General features: G+C 43.8%; 1 protein-coding gene and 1 long non-coding RNA gene across 3 annotated transcripts; both read right to left on the bottom strand.

Annotated features, from left to right (window-relative positions):
- Positions 1 to 86: 86 nt before the first annotated feature.
- LOC119377051 (uncharacterized) lies at positions 87 to 9,784 on the bottom strand. Of its 2 annotated transcripts, none has more exons than XR_005180737.2 (10): positions 9,734 to 9,784; positions 9,042 to 9,089; positions 8,780 to 8,873; positions 8,527 to 8,608; positions 7,025 to 7,094; positions 6,711 to 6,800; positions 6,498 to 6,537; positions 2,977 to 3,023; positions 2,801 to 2,886; positions 87 to 383 (listed from the first exon to the last, which is right to left on the bottom strand). It is a non-coding gene; the product is annotated as an uncharacterized LOC119377051 (long non-coding RNA). The 2 variants fall into 2 exon arrangements; XR_005180738.2 differs by having other exon boundaries at positions 9,639 to 9,751.
- Positions 9,785 to 11,500: 1,716 nt separating this feature from the next.
- LOC119377050 (5-formyltetrahydrofolate cyclo-ligase) lies at positions 11,501 to 14,032 on the bottom strand. Its single transcript, XM_037646676.2, has 4 exons — positions 13,784 to 14,032; positions 13,566 to 13,699; positions 13,339 to 13,466; positions 11,501 to 11,826 (listed from the first exon to the last, which is right to left on the bottom strand). Exons 1-4 carry the CDS (start codon positions 13,898 to 13,900, stop codon positions 11,609 to 11,611), a joined length of 597 nt encoding a protein of 198 aa, XP_037502604.1. The 5' UTR covers positions 13,901 to 14,032; the 3' UTR covers positions 11,501 to 11,608.
- Between the last annotated feature and the right edge of the window lie 1,284 nt (positions 14,033 to 15,316).

Here is a 15,316-nt window from a genome sequence, read left to right on the forward strand (position 1 = left end):
TTCTCAAATGAATTTCACATCTAAGCAAACATCAAAAACTGAACTATTAAGATGTATAATTAAGAATGACTGAACACATGACAGGATTACTCTGCATCTTTTATTTACATCTTTGGCAACAATAGTAATTATTCAATAGTAACAATAATCTTCGAGCTTGGAAAAAGCATCTCTTAGTGTCTCGTACACACGAGTCTTAGACATGCCGATGAGTTGAGCCATGCCACGGATGGTCTGCGTTGGATAAGTCTCCAAGGCCTCAACCACTGTCCGCACACGCCACCTCTCACGATGACTAGGAAACACCTCCATGCACTGCTCGTCAGTCAGCCTCCGATACGCTTGTATAAACTGGGCCGGATGTACCTTTGAGAACCGCCAAACTGCAAAAGGAAATAACACTGAGTCTAGCTGCCGGGCCGTCCTCGAGGCATATCATCTTTCACCACGTTAGCCGACTCGTTAATCATATCTACAGACAATTTTCTGCGAATTTGTTGGTAGCTCTTCTTGACTATATGAGAAAAGGTGATAAATTATTAGCACTTTAATATCTTCATCAGTACAACAGAGCCAAGCGGTACAGGTAGTCGTGATGTGGTGGCCCAGTCACAATGCATGTGCAACCTTTTAACATAGCGGTGGCAAAAGATGTCTGAGAAGATTCTAAAAGGAGTACCGACACAAATTTTAAAGGAAAGATAACTTGCGAGATAAGTTTGCGCGGACACACAGACACGTTCTGCCTTTAGCTTTGCCATCCAAGGCTCTCTAGATCTGAAATATTTCCAAATAAATAAATTACACGATATTAAATGGCAAGTATAGCCAAGAACGTATTTAACATAAATTTCTGCAGTGTATGCCGCACACTGAACACGAGACAGAGCACCTCGCAACATTCACATCAACTTCGTTTTAATGTAAACAACCAACAACCACCTATGCCACAAGTTTGTGTTGACTTCCATGCTTTTTGCATGTGTTCTCTGCTACACTTGTCAACGCAGCACTGCCATTCAAGCCTTCCCATGCACGCTTTACGTCACTGTTTTGTGCGGGCAGAGGCCAGATGTATTTACATGACCAACCCGGTCCTGCCTCTTTCGGAGCCACACGAAACCAGAACTGCAACTCGGCACTATAAATGTGTCTCCAGATAATTAATTGTACTGCACTCAAGCAAACAAGGTTTCTGTGATAAGTGGGTCATTAGCTACTTAATGCAACAGAAAAGATGCATAATTTTTGTGTCAGTACTCCTTTAAAACCTTTCTGTTGCTTACTGTCAAGTTACTTCTTTATTTTTCTTTATTTATATTGCTGAATATCTATTACCCTAATAAAAGACTTAAATATTAATTTGAAATATAATGCTTCCTTCCCTATTTTTTTATATATATTGAAAATTGACAGGCTTTCATTAGAAACTAACTGAAGCTGGCAGTTTTCTATTCATATACAATGAAAAACTACATAAAGCAAGCACCATATCACTAAGTAAGCTGGAGTAAAGGACGTTTAGCAAAATTAGATTAGCTAAGAAGCTTTTGTAATTGTCATGAAAGAATATTCTCGCCAATGACACTAATCAGCAGTGCCTCCATATCCAGCCACTACAAACAGCGCTGAAAAGAGGAGCACTGAAAGTGTATAATTTATGCAGGAGCAGTGTACTTATCTGCTACAACTATAACATTTACACCACAGCAACAAGCTTGTACTAAGGCAATTTTTGCACACACTGTCACTTATGCTACATCACCAGCACAAAATTCTAAAGGATCCCAGCAAATAAGAACTGAAAAAGCATCTACTGTTTCATTATGTGACAGCAAAATCAAGCTAAAAGCCACCGACTGTATAACAATTTAGCAAATTAGCAGAATCCTTTTGAGGAAGCTCATAAACAAAATGCAGACTACTGGTTAACACCACAGAGCAAGAAAATTCCAGGAGTGGAAACTCTGCAATACATCACGCTGGTGGCCAAAAAGTAATTTGCAGCCGATTCGGTTGCCAAGGCAACAGGTCAAGTGTGCTGCTACCATTCGTTCATGTAGCCCAGCCATAAGATTTTTTTTTTTTTCGTTCTTGCTGTGGCTAGAATTACACACCGCATGCATTGCAACACTGCATGCGCCTCCGTCGGCACATCCAGTATTTCTTTTCTAATGCTACTGGCCGTCCACACCGATGAGAGTTTCACTTTCTAAACATTCTTGCTCCGTTGTTTAACACTAACGGCAAAAAGCATGCAAATAGAGCTCAAACAGAGCTCAGACGAAGGCACACACAAAAGTGGAAATAAACAAGCGAAAGAAAACTTTCAAATCGCCAAAGTCATCCGACTCAAAGTGCAAGAAAGCGATTCGCTTGGCCCCCTGCCAACAAAATATTATGACATTGCCACACAAACGAGAGGGAAATACAAATGATACAGCTGCAGCGCACACGGCCACTAGCTAGATAATACTGTGCAAATAATGCCAAATAGGCAGGGTTTGCAAGCCAATTCTGCAAGCATTACAGCAACATTGAAAACCTACTTCACAGAACACTGCAGCTGCATAAATGGCTGTATTATACATGCCAAAGTGACATCCTTGTCTACCAGTACAACAGGCAGCTTGCACTCGGAAGACTGTAGCCGCTATGCCAGAGGAACACCAGCAGAACAAACGCTTGTTTTGACCTAATCTGCTAAAGTCCAACTCTAGTGCTCTAGAATGGCACCCACCAATGCACATGCAAGCCATCTACAAGTGCCTATTAACAGTTGCATCAGAGGCGAACACACATTCTCTGCAGAGACAGGATCTTCAGTGCAGAACATGGACATCCATGGCATTGCTTAGTTCTTGCAGATGTATCACAGCAAGAATGCTGAAAGAAATTTAAGAAAAACTTCACGAAGCTGTCCCGTTTTCTTCTCAAAGTTAAAAAGAGCACATATAAGAGGACCAAGGAGCTCACCAACAGGCTTTCACCCATTTCGTGGCACGGTCTACAGCATCGAACCCCTGAAAAATTTCATAGGTGTCAAATCTTCTGAAAGTGTTCTTCCTTGCTAAGACCAGGCATTGCAATGATATCAGTGGCTGAATAATCAATTCATTTCGTATCAGTGTTGGATCTCAGTATTTTTCATCACCTGCAAGGGGCCGTGCAACACTTTTTTAAGTAATTATCAAATGTCTTCATTAAAGGAGTTTATTGGTTCACAAATTAACTGCCGTAAAAAATTTAGGATCCATGAAGTACGAGCGGACTTACAGGGACTTGTCGGATGCTTTAAGCACTTTCTCTACTTTTGTACCAGCAAGTGTGCTGAAAGCTACCGTAAAATTCCGAGCAAGCCCCCCCCGAAAGTTTCTCTGGCAAGACGCCAGAGAAACTTTCGGAGGCAGCAAGTGCCTCTTGGTCTTCCGCGAACTCGCTGCGACGGCGCAACGGCTAACCTTATATAGCCATGGCCATGGATCCGACGATGGTGCGAATCGACAACCCCGCCAACAGGATGAACAATGCGGTCGGTGAAAGCACCATATGGATTGCGAACACTGGATGTGCCCAGCGGGGCTTCATGGTTTGCCTAGCTGCTTGCACCGCCGGCCACAAGCTCCCGGCCTTCATTATCTTCAAGGAGCAAAGCGGAAAAATTCCAGCCAGCGCCTTTGCGAGCCTTCGCATACCAGGTGCGAATAATATTTTTTTTTTATGGGGGCGACGGGTCACATTGTCGCCTAGTTCGCTTTATCACAACGCTGACCTCTTTTCCCATTCGTAGCAAATGTTTGTCTCACCGCGACGAAAAACGGCTGGATGACATCGGAGAAAATGCAAGAGTGGCTGTCGAGAGTCTGGGGCCCAAACGTTGATGACGTGCGACACTTACTAGTGTTGGACCAGGCGCCCATCCATAAGACACAAGCCGCCACAAATGCCTTCGAGGAGTATGACACCAACGTGCTTTACGTGCCTGCGGGGTGCACAAGCATCCTGCAGCCTGCTGACGTGTATTGGAATAAGCCGTTCAAGTCCACCTTGCAGCGTTTGTGGGAGCAGTATATGCGTGAGGAAGCGCGAACACCGAAAGGAAACTTGAAGAAGCCGTTGCGGCAACATCTGCTCGATTTTGTTGCCGAGGCGTGGGCCGCTGTACCTGAGGAGGCAGTGGCACGGTCCTTCAAGGGATGTGGCATTAGTAACGCGCTCGATGGCTCGGAGGACGGCGACCTGCACAGCGGACTGGCCGTTGTTGGAGCTGTGGTGCCAGAAGACCGCGGCGGACTTCAAGCGGAATGCTGCGACCTGTTTTTTGCAACTGACTTGGAGGAGTCTTTCGATGGTTTTGAAAGCGATTAAAAGCTACAACAAATCCTGGGCCTAAATAAAGTTCACTGTAATAAAATTTTAATCCATGCGCACTGCGTTTTTTTTTCTGTCCCGAAAATTTTGCCGCCATCTTGCATTTTGATGCCGTTCCGAGATAGCCCCCTCCCCCCACTTTGCCAGCAATTTTGACTTCGTTGGGGGGCGGGCTTGCTCGGAATTTTACGGTATGCAGAGGCAGGGGGATGACAATGGGACAAGAAGCTATACCTGGCGACAACTTTCTGTCGCAGCACAGCGAAGGCTACGCAACCGAACCACGCACTTTTTTACTACGCTTCTGTATGTAGTCCGCGAACGCTAGCTTTTGTTGAATACGTAGCATAAAAGAAAACATAAAAAGAAAAGAAATAGGTATTACGTTCAAGATTGGTTGCATTGAAAGCAAGAACGAATATCCCGTAAAAAATTTGCGATTTTTGCTCTTTCGAGTTTTCAAGTTTTCTAGTGTCCATTTCACGTTTTCCGTCCCCACTAAACAACGATGGCGTCACTCGGCTGCAACAGGTGCACATCGAACCTTGCAAGTGAGCATAAGCGCGTGTTCATTAGGTGATCTGTGTTCATCGACCAGAAAGAAACGAAGACAGCGTTGCGTTGTGAATTATTTTGTTGATTTGCCCATACTATCACCGAGAAAGAAGTGTGCAAGTGATACCACCATCGCAAGTGGTTCTCTCATCGCGATAGCTACCTTGACAGTGACGACGGCGACCTGCAAGTCTTCAGCAAGAAGAGCCGTTTGAAAGCAAAACTGCGATTGGAAACAGTACGTAAAATAAGTGGCCCATTTCATAAATTGCGTTGCATACATGGTCGGTATTTTGGTCGCCTACTATTACTGATACGATCGAGCCGAAGATTGCGTCTAACACTGTGCCCGTCGGCGTCTACGGCGGGAGGCGTTTTGGCGCTTTGCTATGAGAGCGATTTACGGTGACAAAATCACCCGTGCACAGCTTTGCCTCGGCAACAGACGCTTTCATGTCTATTGTGCGACTGACAGCGTGATCTTCAATGTGAAAAAAAAAAGCATTCTTGACCACGGGAGTAAGGAGCGCGTTTCACCCGTTTGTAATCGCAAACGTGAGACGCCCGCTCCTGACCGGTCATAGCCAAGATATCCGCTGCTTTTCGATGCCTTCGCGTCCCCTGCCAATTTAACGTGAGCGTCTCCAGAAAGTTATTGCATCTCCAAATGTAGGAAAACGACGATGCCGACCTGTGTGCACCGAAATTCAGAAAATGGCTTGTTACCTTTGCGTAAGACTTCCAATTGGGCAGTTACTGCTGGGCCATGGCTTTTTCTTTTTTTCTTTGAAAAGTAAAACCGACCGCTTTAATAAGGCTGATTCCTGCGTTCCTTCGCAATACAAAATGTTCTATCGCTTTCCCAAAAAAGAAATGTAAACAATACTAAATGGTGCTCGCTTTGCACGTGGACTTGAACCGCTAGCACAGCGTTACATTATTTGATTTGCAGAAGAGCTCAGCAGTGATACCAGGTATGTGTGCTGCATCCTTAAGTATATCAAGTCATGTGGTAGATTTCGATTACATCCGTGAGTAAACTATCTGCATAAATTACGAAATAACATCATGAGCCATGAATACTTGGATGAAAACGCACATGTTCTATGCGCTCGCGAAACCAAAACCGAAATCACCCGCGAACGGACTACTTGGCGTGGTAACACATGTGCAGAAGCTCCGCCCACGTAGCTTTAGCTGTGCTGCCACAGAAAGTTGTCGCCAGGTATAGATCGTTCGACCTTGAGCGCTCGTTTTTTTCCCCTTCAAACCCGCAGCTTACTTTCAGAGTGATTGTGAGTGAGCGCACGGCCTGCCGCGACACCTTGTGGCGGCAGCGGTAACTATGCAGCTTACGATGCTCAAATCAGCCAATGGCCGTGGACATTGTGTTTATGGCACGGTCATTTGGGTTTAAGGCATCATTTGTCGAAAGAAGAGAAACCAATTTTTAGCAGACTTTTAAAAATTGTGAATTCCAATCAGCAACGTTTTCGGCCATGCTGAAAAAGTGTTGCGAGCCCCTTTAACAATTCATTCTGATCTAGCTAAATTAAGAACGCTGTGCTCACCTTCACAGAAAGGGCAGTCACACTTGCATACGATACGATGCTGTAAAAAAAAAACAAATAGGTCTTTAAAATACACAAACTCATTTTAACCCTACACTCTCAAGAGAAGCAAAATCAGTAAAACAATTTTCCTCAAGTACATTTTGGTGTTGGATTGCTCTACTAATCATCACAATAAACACGTTGAGCACAACAAGAAGTGCTGGCACCTACCTAAGTCATCTTGTCTCCTGGTGCTTTTGTAGCAAACCCTTGGGAAACACGAGCAATGCTAAATCACATCCATTGCAATAACATTGGCCTCTACATAAAAGAAAATGAAAAGGCATGTCAAACAATGCAGTCCAAGGAATCGCAATATTCAACAGTCTAGCAAGCACTTATCAGAAAGTTGACATTCACCAAAGCACTTCTGTGTTGGATCTCAGATTTTTCATCACTTGAATATATGCCCGGATGAGTTACACAAACCATGGTAACTAATAGCACTCAGATACACGAAAATAGCACACGACAACAGTACTCACAATAATTCCTAGATGGCACTGCCGAGAGTAGCAGTCTTCAGGATTCCCACCATGAAGAACTCGTGCCTATCTGAAAAACCAAAAGGTGACACATTCACACCCCTCCATGCACATCAGGCATAGGCTCTACACTTGTACAACATAACCAAGCATCATACTGTTACTAAATGAAGGAAATGTAAGCCTTCACCTAGCGATTTGCAGCACGCAACGAGTATGTCGTGAATATGTATCATGTAAGCAGGCTCTCTAGTCCCTTTTTGCGAGACAGTGAAGGTGATGTGTAAAAGTTACATGCACACCACTCCACCAAGAATCATGGACCTCCTGACAACAAGATGACAACAAGAGTAACTGCCTCCCACAGAGCTGCACCAAGGACCACTGTACTAAGCTCCAACGTTATGTAGTACAGCCATTCCTTGGATGTGTGCAGAAACCATGCTCATGCAATGCTATCAGCACGGTCAACCCAAGTTCCTTTCATTTTCAGTTTTTGTATTTTACTATGTTGTAATCGCAAGTCGATAGCTCACCTCATGTTTAAGTGCCTGATTTTTACACACACATTACTATAAGCAAATTAAAAGCAATGATTCATTCTGCAGTTCGAGCCCTCCTATGCACCCAAAGGTGATCCCTGATCCTAAGGACTTGCACTACAACTGAATCCTTTCATGAAACGTCATCAAAATGTTTCAGGATCCCTTTAAACCCTCGGAATGTCAGGGCTTCCTTTACGTGCTGGCAACCTCAGTCGTTTGACTACTCAAAACTTTGATCCAGGAATGTCCTCACACATAGTCCTACTCTGCAATGCTTCAAGCCCTCCCCAAGAAGCTCGTTTTTCCTGTGTTAGATTAGACAACACAGAGAACTAACAGACAATCAAGCCAAGGAAAGCATAGGGGATGTTATTAGTAGCAATTGTGATATAAATGAGAAGAAATTAAAGTGGACGAAATGATAACTTGCCGCCGGCAGGGTTCGAATCTGTGACCTTCGAATAACGCGTCCGATTCTCTACCAATTAAGCTACGACGGCGGTCATCTTCCCGTCCACCTTATAGGGCATATCTGCTCATTTTAACCTGGAAGTGTTACTTAGTGCAGATCTAGCCATGACAGCGAGTGTGGAACACTTTTTCTGCCTGCTGGCATTATGTAGCATGTGACCTGTTTTTTTATGAGCTGGCAGCTGATCAATAATCCCTCGCGTGCTAATTGAAGGCATGAAGTCTGCCAGAACAAACCCTTGCTATGAATGAACGAAAGAAGTGGAAGCTCATTTCGTCGTTGCTCAACTGGTAGCGCATCGAACGTGTTATTCGAAGATTGCAGGTTCGGTCCCTACCAGCAGCAAGTTATCTTTTCGTCGACTTTAATTTCTTCTCATTTATGTCACAATTACCACATATAACATACCCTATGCTTTCCTTGGCTTGATTGTCTGTTAGTTTTCATTAAGCTCTCTCTAAGTAGCACGTAAACAGTCTTCATACCTGCACATCTTTGGGTCCTTCTCACGGTGTTTTCTTGGCAAGGAGTTTGCCATCGCTCCACTGCAGTTTGTTCATACTTGTGCTGAAAACCGAAAACAGACTTTTAGAAAAACAAAAGCATCATGATCCTAAACTCTCAATAGATGCAGCATCAGGAAAGCTTAATTCTCCTCAAGTACACTTCGGTGTTGGATTGCTCTATTGATCATCACAGCAAGTACTTTTGACACAAGACATAAGCGCTGGCACTTACCTAGAGTTTATGTTATCCCATGATGCGTAGTGGTGACTGTCAGGAAACGTGGTCACCGAGCAGTCTGATACGTTTACCGTGACAATAATGATCTCTGTAAATGAAAACAGGGTGTATCAGAAATGCAGCACAAGGAATTCTGTTATTTACATCCAAGCAAGCACTTATCAGAAAGTTGACGTTCACCAAATCGCTTCTGTGTTGGATCTCAGATTTTTCATCATTAGTGTCTCTGCTATGTACAGCTCGAGTTTCGACTCACCTCCTATATAAGGACGTCATGGTAGACAGTTGAACTACTCGTGCATGCCTGCAAAAAAGAAAGGCGAATTCGTTTTCGGTCCACTCTACGCACGTTTAGCGTTAGCTCTGAATAATTGTTGCGTTTTTAGGCCCCAAAACCACGATATGATTATGAGGGATGCCGTAGTGAAGGGCTCCGGAAATTTTGACCATCTGGTGTTCCTTAATGTGCACCTAAATCTATGTACATGGGCTTCTCGCATTTCGTCTCCATCGAAATGCGGCCGACGCGGCCGCGATCCCATCCTGCGACCTCCAGGTCAGCAGTCGAGTGCGTAAGCTCTTCACTGGTAAAACATAGACAGGGTTTATGTCGTTTATGTCGACAGTGAGCAAATGTGTGCGGTCACCTTGAGATCTGCAGCGAACCCCAAACATGTCACGAATGCGCTCTATGTAATCGACCTCTGTTGCAATTTTTCATGGCAGTGAAGATAGCACGCGGGAGTTACACAGAGGCGCAAAACTGAGCAGTGCGGATCAAATCAAGGTGCACATGACAAACCGTGGATGAACATAATAAACACGGTCAGCGAGACAACAAATACTAACATACGCAATAAGAACAGGGTATCAGGAACGGTAGAGCGGACAAGCTGTCGGTCTGTTGCGGCTGAAACCATCAGATGCGTGCAGATTTTGATCACTTACCCGAGAAAACTGCCGCAGGGCCGCAGCAGCAGCTGCATTCCATTTAAACATGGAGACTTCGACAATGATGATGATAGCAATGAAAGTGTTATTCAAACCTACTAATTTTTATATTGCTCTAATATTAAAAAAAAAGTTGTTGGTTTATATTTACAGATAGGGCTTAGAATTAAAAATAAAAAAACTACCCAAACATTTTTGGATGCTTTTTTTTTATTGAACAGAATCTCGGAGGCCATACTTTGTTATGAAGTTTAAAGTTTTGTTAACTGGTCTGTGGCCCAGATCTAGCCCAGAGTTGTGCTGGTCGCCGATTAATTTTTCTTCGAGAATATATTGCAACAGATTAAAACGTTGCAAATGTTGAAGAGCATTTAATTCCACGCTCCATACAGAGCTTATAATGTGTGCACTGAATCTTTCCCTTCATTCACTATTGCTTTTTTTTTTTCGTTACCTGGAGTGGTTTTCGGGAAGGAGTAAAGAACAGCACTGCTTTCTGAAAGCTTAGGAGGAGCACAGCTCAGTGCCTTTACTTTCTTTGTTTCCATTTTTTGGTATATCAGCTATTTCTAGTATTTTCAGCTATTTTCTGGTCTCTGCCTTCTGGAACGCCTACATTTGTTTAGTTTCATATGGCTTCCAACTGTACAGTCTCTACGAGACAATAGTATCTTCCATTACTGCTTGCAAAAGTTCTGATATTGATGCATTTATTGTTTTATTATTCATGGGGAAGAACATGGTGAAGACTTGACTCTAAGAGCAGGAGATTTCTGCTGAGTGAAAATTGCCCCATCTGCACGTATGTTGTTGAGCTTAACTGTATTATTACATGAGTGTGTAGTACATGAAACAAACTATTTCTATACATATATGTCGCTATGGCATACATGTAGCTATGGCGCAGTAAGTTAAAAGCCAGAGAAGTAGCAATTATTTGGGTGAGAATTTACAACAAATATTTTACTCCGAACAAGAGCGTTCTAGTCAACTTCTTAGGCTGTTATTTACACTAACTGAAAATTATGAATAGATGCTTAGTTTCTTGGTATACTCTATTTCTCCAAAGCAGATGTGCTCACGTGCATCTTTCCCAATCAGTGAGAGTTGCACCAATTGAGATGTACCATTATGTGCAATTTGCAAAGGACTGCATGAACACAATATTTTTTAAAAAGTGTGTATATATCCCTGTTTGATTACCCATAGGTAAATAGTATAGTAAAAAACTAACCACCTATCCATAATTTTCAGCTAGTGTAAATAACAGTACAGGAAGGTGGCTAGAACTCTCTTGCTCACATTAAAATATTTCTGGTGTAAATTCTCACCAAATTAAACGGCTACTTCTCTGCCGTTTAATTTTATGCCATAGTCACTACACTGGCTATGTATATATCCCTGTTTTATCACCCATAGGTAAATAGTATAGTAAGAAACTAACCATCTATTCATAATTTTCAGCTAGTGTAAATAACAGTACAGGAAGGTCGCTAGAACACTCTTGCTCACATTATAATATTTCTGGTGTAAATTCTCACCAAATTAAGCGGCTACTTCTCTGCCGTTTAATTTTATGTCATAGCCACTACACTGGCTATAGTTATAATATCATTGTGATTTTGATTCATGACGCTGATGCTTCCTAGACTGTTTCTCTAAAACAGATGTTGTGCTCACATGCATCTGTCCCACTCAGTGAGGGCTGCACCAATCGAGATATACCATTATGTGCATTTTACAAAGGGCTGCATGAATACACAGTATTTTTTAAAAATATGTATATCCCTGTTTTATTACCCATCGCATATCATTAACAGTGACAATAGCAAAATAAACGCGACATCACAAAACTAAGAACCCTGTCATCAATCAAGCATGGAGAACCTCATCAACAATCATGTCATGGTTGTCTAATGGTATGGATGGCACGAGCTGTTGGCGAAAGCAGAGGCCTATAGTGTAAGGCCTCTGTGCTTGCGCTTTGAGGCATCGACTGTAGTAGATATCGTAGTATCCTTTTCCATGGCCCAGACGGGCACCCTGTGCTGTGAAGGCTACAGCGGGCACCACAAGAAGGTCAATGCCACCTATATTAAAAAAATAAAGGGGAGAGAAGGTGAAGTTCAAGAGGAAAGAGACATAACAAGCTGGCAAAAACACTACTATACTCGCAGACAATTTTTCTTGGCAATGAAGGGAAAACTATGGGGGTGGAGCATCTGCACATGTACTCCTACACGAAGTAGTCCGGCTTGGCGCGCGTTTCGTACTTCTGTGGAGAGCGATGGCTGCTCGCAATCAGCGTTGCATATCAACGCAGACACCGCTTAGCGTTTGAGGCACACGTAAAAGGTGCGACTTTCTGACGTGCGTGCAAGAACGCAAAGTGACAATGTATAAAGTATCTCGCTGGTGTGTGCTGTGTCTTGTCTTTAACAGCTACATGTAGAAAATCAAGGAGTATTTTTTATATCACACAGAAAATATGGACACAACTGTGGGACTACATTCATTAGCGGTAGGATACGCGCAATTTGGCGCTATAGGCTTCGCTTCACTGCCAAGAAAAGTTGTCCGCGAGTATAGGCACTTCACATGGTTGAGACGCCACGTTTCGAGTCAGACAAGTAGCTCACCTTAGCCCTTTAGTGCAAATTAGCTCCTTTCTATCTTCCAGGATTTCACATGCCAAAACTACAATATGAATACAAGGTATGCCATAGTGGGAGTTTCTGGGCCAGTATTTTGTAGCGATGCATTATGCCTGATCCTATGCTAGTCTTAATTATTATCCACCACTCGCACATGACTGATAAAGTTGATAACCGTCGCTACGACCATTGTTCAGGCGTGAGGAATACGAAGAGGCGTCAGCAACAGAAAAGGCATCGCTACAAAATACCGGCCCACATTACTTTTCACGACCTGAGATTCTTTTAAAACACAGGTGTTTTTACATTTCACATTCATCAAAATGCGGCTGCCATGGCCAGAAATCAAATCCACGTATTTGTGCTTAGCAGCAAAGCACCATAGCGGGCATCTTCACACAGGCTGATGTGAATAAGTCATAAACCACTTGGATACAATGCACCAGATGTAGTACACAACTGTTTAATAAATGAAGTTCGAGTGCATGATATCTGCTGTGTGATACCTTGAAATAAAGATAAGGGATTATAGCCAGCGCTTCCTCCACACCACTTGGTATAGAAAACATATGCACAGAATTTGGTCCGTCACATCATCACAAGGTTAGCAATGCGCCAGTGATATTTTGTTGGTGACTGCACATTCTGCGCAACTCTGTCAGCCTGTATGCATCTTGATTTCATTTACGTGCAATGGCTTTTCATTGTTCATACACGCAAAAGTTTCTGCACATTCCATGTATTCTTACAAAATGTATAATGTATCCTTTCATATGGTCAGCGCAGTTGCCAACTCAAGTATAAAACATAAAATACGCATTTGTCAACATTGATAAGGAGTTCGCATCCGAGTTAATAAGCCACGTATTTGCTACTAAGGTGTACACATCACCTGCGAAGATCAAATTAAAAAAAAAAGTTCTTGTGGCAGTGTGTAACATTTCTCACCAGTAACAAGCGCTTCCTCACGCGGATCGAAATCGGTGTGCTGCTTGATACGCCACTTCGTCATTGGCAGCTTCTCTAGTTCTTCGAGCGATGAAAGTTTGACCATGTCCATTTGCCGTGACTGATCGCTGCAGTTTGAAAGCGAAACCACAGCTCTTTCGTAAATATCGCCGGGAGAAATGTTCCACACAAGAACGCTGACAAAGAAAAAGTGCGCTACGGCTTACTCGTATTTTGGAATGAAACACTCCTTGCCGTCATTGATGATATGTCGAATGATGGGCTCCGTCGAAACTTCCGTCTCCATGTTCACAAAAATGGATATTCGGTTACTTGCCTTGTAGCGGCGATGGTTTACAAACTGCAAGTGAAAACAGTCAGTTGCGGCACACGACTGGGAGAACGTACGTCGTGTCATTATTCAAATATGCTGTTTAGTAAATACCTTGTCCAGTACGATCTTCGACTGGCGGAGCCTGTCCTCTGCTGTCATCGCCTTGAGCTGTTTCTTCATTTCGGCTCTTATAGCGCATTTAGCCGCCTTCATTGACGCCGCGGCCATGGCAACGGAGAAGAGTACGAAGCGCCGGGGAGAAGACGTAGTGATTTCAATTAGGAGATAGCCGAGGGGCACCTTGTCGTCTTATCAACATCTCGGAAAAACTACGAGAAAACTAGAGAAAGCAAATCACGAGTCCACGGAAGCCATAACGGCGTCGTCGTGGCGTCGTTGCTAAGAAATGGTTGCTAAGGAAGTCAGTGTGTTGTGCTTCTTGTTTCAGATAGCGCCAAGGGTAGCGATATAATACCTGTACAATGAAAGGAAGTCACGTTACAGCTTTGTGTGGCTACCCATCAAGTAAATAAGACCTCACGCAATTCAGTCATGCCAAATGATGTTACTATGTGTTAACTAATAGGCGTTTCAACTGGTTTCAACCGCACAAACAAACAAGAACGCGAGCGACCGTCGCGCCGGATGTTGTTAGTTGTCTTCCTTGTCATATGTTGTCGTACGCAACGTTTATAGAACCAGGTCAGTTGCAAAACTGAGCGATGTTGCGCGGCGCCGCCGCCATCAGCGACAGATGTGGCGCTGCTGTCGCAACAGGATTCACTCACTCCGGCCGGCGTTGCGGCGCGTCGCGTCAGTATCCGTGGAGGCTGCTTTCTGCGCAAACAGCTTGGCGTTTTCTGTTGTGCTTCGGATATGCTGCGTGTCTTCACCATGGCGACATGTTCTGTTCCGAGACACCCCGACATTTCTTTTGTGCCTAGGGTTACCAACTCTTCAATGAAGGGAGTCGGGACGGGTCGAGGGGGGGGGGGGGTTCAATGGTTCGGCCTCTTCAGCTGGCTACGTGCTGCTCGCGACACTTCCTCTTGCTGGAGAATGTATCCGTAAAAGTTGTCGCGTTTCGCACAGAAGTTCAGAGAAAGTAACTGAAGCCCTTCGCAGCCACCGCTAGCCACCGCAACATTGCTTCGTGCGTGCTATTCGTGAGAACTTTGTGTTCTGGAGCGTGACGCGCGTTGTCGGGCGTGCGTTGGATCACATAAAAAGTTCTAACTGGACGGTACGGAATAAATCCGGGACATATAGCTGTCCCGACAGGGACGGCTCGCAACGCTGTATGAAAAGTCGGGACAGTCCCGCGAAATACGAGACGGTTGGTAACCTATTTGTGCCCCGCGTGACCTTGACCAGCGAGCGACGTGGGATCGCGCCATTCCTCGTATGGACAAGAAACTGTCCGACATATCACTTGTATGTGATATGCACATTCACGAGGAAGACATCCTGAAGACTTTCACTCACACGGTCAACGATAAGAATTAAGGTTGAAATCGCCAGCGGAAAGGAGCCTCGTCAAAGATTGCGTTCCAAAGATATTCCCGAACTTGCCTTGATTTGAGTGATTCTAAAAAGTGTGCTGTAAATAATTTTTTACAGTTAATTAGAGCTGTCTTGATAGGG

Source organism: Rhipicephalus sanguineus, unplaced genomic scaffold (genome assembly GCF_013339695.2).
Source record: "Rhipicephalus sanguineus isolate Rsan-2018 unplaced genomic scaffold, BIME_Rsan_1.4 Seq33, whole genome shotgun sequence".
NCBI classification, from domain to species: Eukaryota; Metazoa; Arthropoda; class Arachnida; order Ixodida; family Ixodidae; genus Rhipicephalus; species Rhipicephalus sanguineus.